General features: G+C 41.7%; 1 protein-coding gene across 1 annotated transcript; it reads right to left on the bottom strand.

Annotated features, from left to right (window-relative positions):
* Positions 1–1,164: 1,164 nt before the first annotated feature.
* On the bottom strand, positions 1,165–1,711 carry PHALS_00294 (uncharacterized protein; the record flags this gene model as incomplete). Its single annotated transcript, XM_024730103.1, has 2 exons — positions 1,165–1,240; positions 1,476–1,711. The coding sequence occupies 2 exons, from the start codon at positions 1,709–1,711 to the stop codon at positions 1,165–1,167; spliced, it is 312 nt and encodes a 103-aa protein (XP_024572340.1).
* Between the last annotated feature and the right edge of the window lie 1,126 nt (positions 1,712–2,837).

Here is a 2,837-nt window from a genome sequence, read left to right on the forward strand (position 1 = left end):
TATCAGTATGACTGCGATGCACGGTGAAACCCTAGTGTTTCTCAAGATAATAATAATTGATGAACTAGCAAAAACGATTCTTTTTTCAGTCTTTTTCGATACTTACGACTGTAAGTGCACAACAAAAGCCATGCATCTTCTACAAAGCTTAGTGTAACTGCGTACGCACCGAGGCGTGGCGTGTCAAACCTAGAGCCAAAATGATAAGTGACAAAGTATGCAACTACGATAAAGGATCATGACAGATACTTGCATGAATTAGAGAATGATATTCTGGAAAGGAGAGGCCCATGGTCTGCCAACTTCATGCTATGCAAACATGAAACTATGAACGATAGTAGGACTGATACATATTTAGTTGATCCTTTACTAGCCGAGACTCGCTGTAGCACGTTTGCTAACGCCATCTGGTGATTTTGAAAGCAAAATGCAACAATTAGTACTTAAAACTCTCTAAAGAAGATGTCTATGGCACATGGGCTTCCAACCTCACGATATGTAATGCATAAGGTCATGAAAGATATCCAAACAAATGTAGCTCGTATTTGTTGACGTTAAACATAGTTATAAGTAGAGCTCATTCCTAAAATTACAGCGCAAAACCATATCCTCAGAGAAGCGCTTCCGGGTGGAGCCAGCAACCCATCCTCTGTAGTTTCGCGGACTCAAACATTCAGTACTTTTTATAAGCGAGGTGGGCGGCAATCCAACATCGACAACGCTTTAATTCATTAGATTCTCTACAAAAAAATCATACAGTTGAGCATAGATCTCCACGAACTCGCGAAAGAGACTCTAGCAAGTATCTGAGCCGAACATTTTGGACAATCGGATTGGTGAGACCCAATTCGTAACATCGGTCTGACTAGGTAAGAAAGGAGAAAAGCTAAGATCCAATTCAGTTCAATCCGCTCGGTATTGAAAGGCTTGAAGACATTGAGGGTCGATTATTGCTTTGAGCCACAACTTTCATTATGTGAGAGCACCATCAGTAAGGTATGAACTCAACACTTGAAGTTACGGTTTTGCATGATGGTCCATGCCGTAAATAGCGGTAGTCATAGCTTAGTTTCCATATAAAAATTTTTAACGCTTTTGGAAGATGAGCATGCCCAAGATTAGACAAGCTTCGTCATTTTCTATTCATAACAAACTGCTGGGGGTCTAATGACGCGATAACAACTCGAGAGTGCTGCCAAGAGCAATTTCCGCCATGATATACTGCTCCACAAAGTTCTCACTTCATCGAATAAATGTGCAGTTAACGAACAAGATGAGACAACGCATTATAGGTGACCTCCCCATTGCACGTTTTCTAGTGTAGGTGCCTCAATCGCACGGATGAGTGGAATTCGCCATGAAAAATGTGATTTTACCTTTTGATGCAATTTTATACAGTTAAAATTTGCTTTTCTTTTCGTTACTCAACCCGTGTCTCTTCGTCTCGCGAACAATGATGTTGTCGCTATACTCACGTGAGATCTAACGCTCGGACACACAGATGGTGACGCGCTGTCTGCCGTGAAGTCGCCGGTCTCAAACGGTTTGCAGCGCTAGGTCCGTTTGCGATATAGGTTTGTCTGTTGGCGTTAGGTTCCTGAAACTTCAAAGTTTGTACGCGAAAATTCTGAGCATTTTTGTTTGTGCTCCGATCAAGGACGTATTTGACCCAATAAAGGAATGCTACACTCATAACTTCGTGGCAGCTCATGACAAACAGCTGTCTGTCAATCGACTAAATTCCACTATCTGGGTGTATGTTCTTAACCTCCGACTCGCCTTTTGTCTCCTTCCGGTTTGCTGAAATCGACTGTGTAAGTGGTGGCAAATACAATTAGCTTGTTGCCTCGAGTTTACTTGGCAATACTGCCTAAGCTGTGCTGTCACGTCCTGGGCCGCTTCATCGGCTGTTGAAGCCTGAGCTGAAGTAAGTTCTTAGAACACTTTTCAGCGATATGAGGACACAACCAAGCTGTTACTATTATACATAACCATGTCATATCACTTTTTAGAAGATTCTTGTCTTTGCAGTTAAGATCATATCTTTCATCCGCTTCATAAAGTCATCACTGTATATTGTTTTCTGGGAGGGAGATGGTGCATCGTCCGTAAGACTTACACACTTTTGTTCTTATAAAGGTTTGGTGGTGTGTGGTTACATCAAAAATTCCCGGGTCCATTTTACGCATCTACGAAATTTGGCTTTAGCGTTAGAAGTTCAACGTGCTGCGAGATCGAATTTTGTCTGCTGATAATTTGCCTTTGTGCAAATGCTAGATGTGTTGCGTCCATGCCACCTACATGAAATTGCAATTTGCTGCAGCTCTGTTCAACTTTTAAATCAAAGGCCCCGTGCTCCTCGTGCAAAGTTCTTTTTGTAGGCGTCGACAATGTTCAAGTGATGATCCTTCGTATGTAATACCATCGCCTCCGATTAGACCAGGAGGCAGGTGAAGTCAAAGCTCGATATCTTGTTTATTCTTCTCATACTAATCAACACATTCTCATCTTACCCATATATTTCTGGGTATTTTTAACCAACTATTTTAAGCAGTGCGCTCAGCCTACGTATGCATTCATGGCGCTCATGATGTAAGACTTTGATCTTAACATTACAGACAATATCAAAAAAGATGCGAGTATTGCCAACTCGTTGGGTGATTTTAGCCGTCTAAATAGCGTCTGGTTCTCTCATGTTAGCTCGGATACATAATGTGCACGATTTAAGCATCGTCGTTGGACATTACAGTATCCTCCTGCTTAAGTACGCACCCGTTTGAGTACGCATCCCAGATATGTACGCAATTTATTTCGGAAAAAACAGTTTCAACTTTAGT

Source organism: Plasmopara halstedii, assembly GCF_900000015.1.
Source record: "Plasmopara halstedii genome assembly, contig: Scaffold_110, whole genome shotgun sequence".
Classification (NCBI taxonomy): domain Eukaryota; phylum Oomycota; class Peronosporomycetes; order Peronosporales; family Peronosporaceae; genus Plasmopara; species Plasmopara halstedii.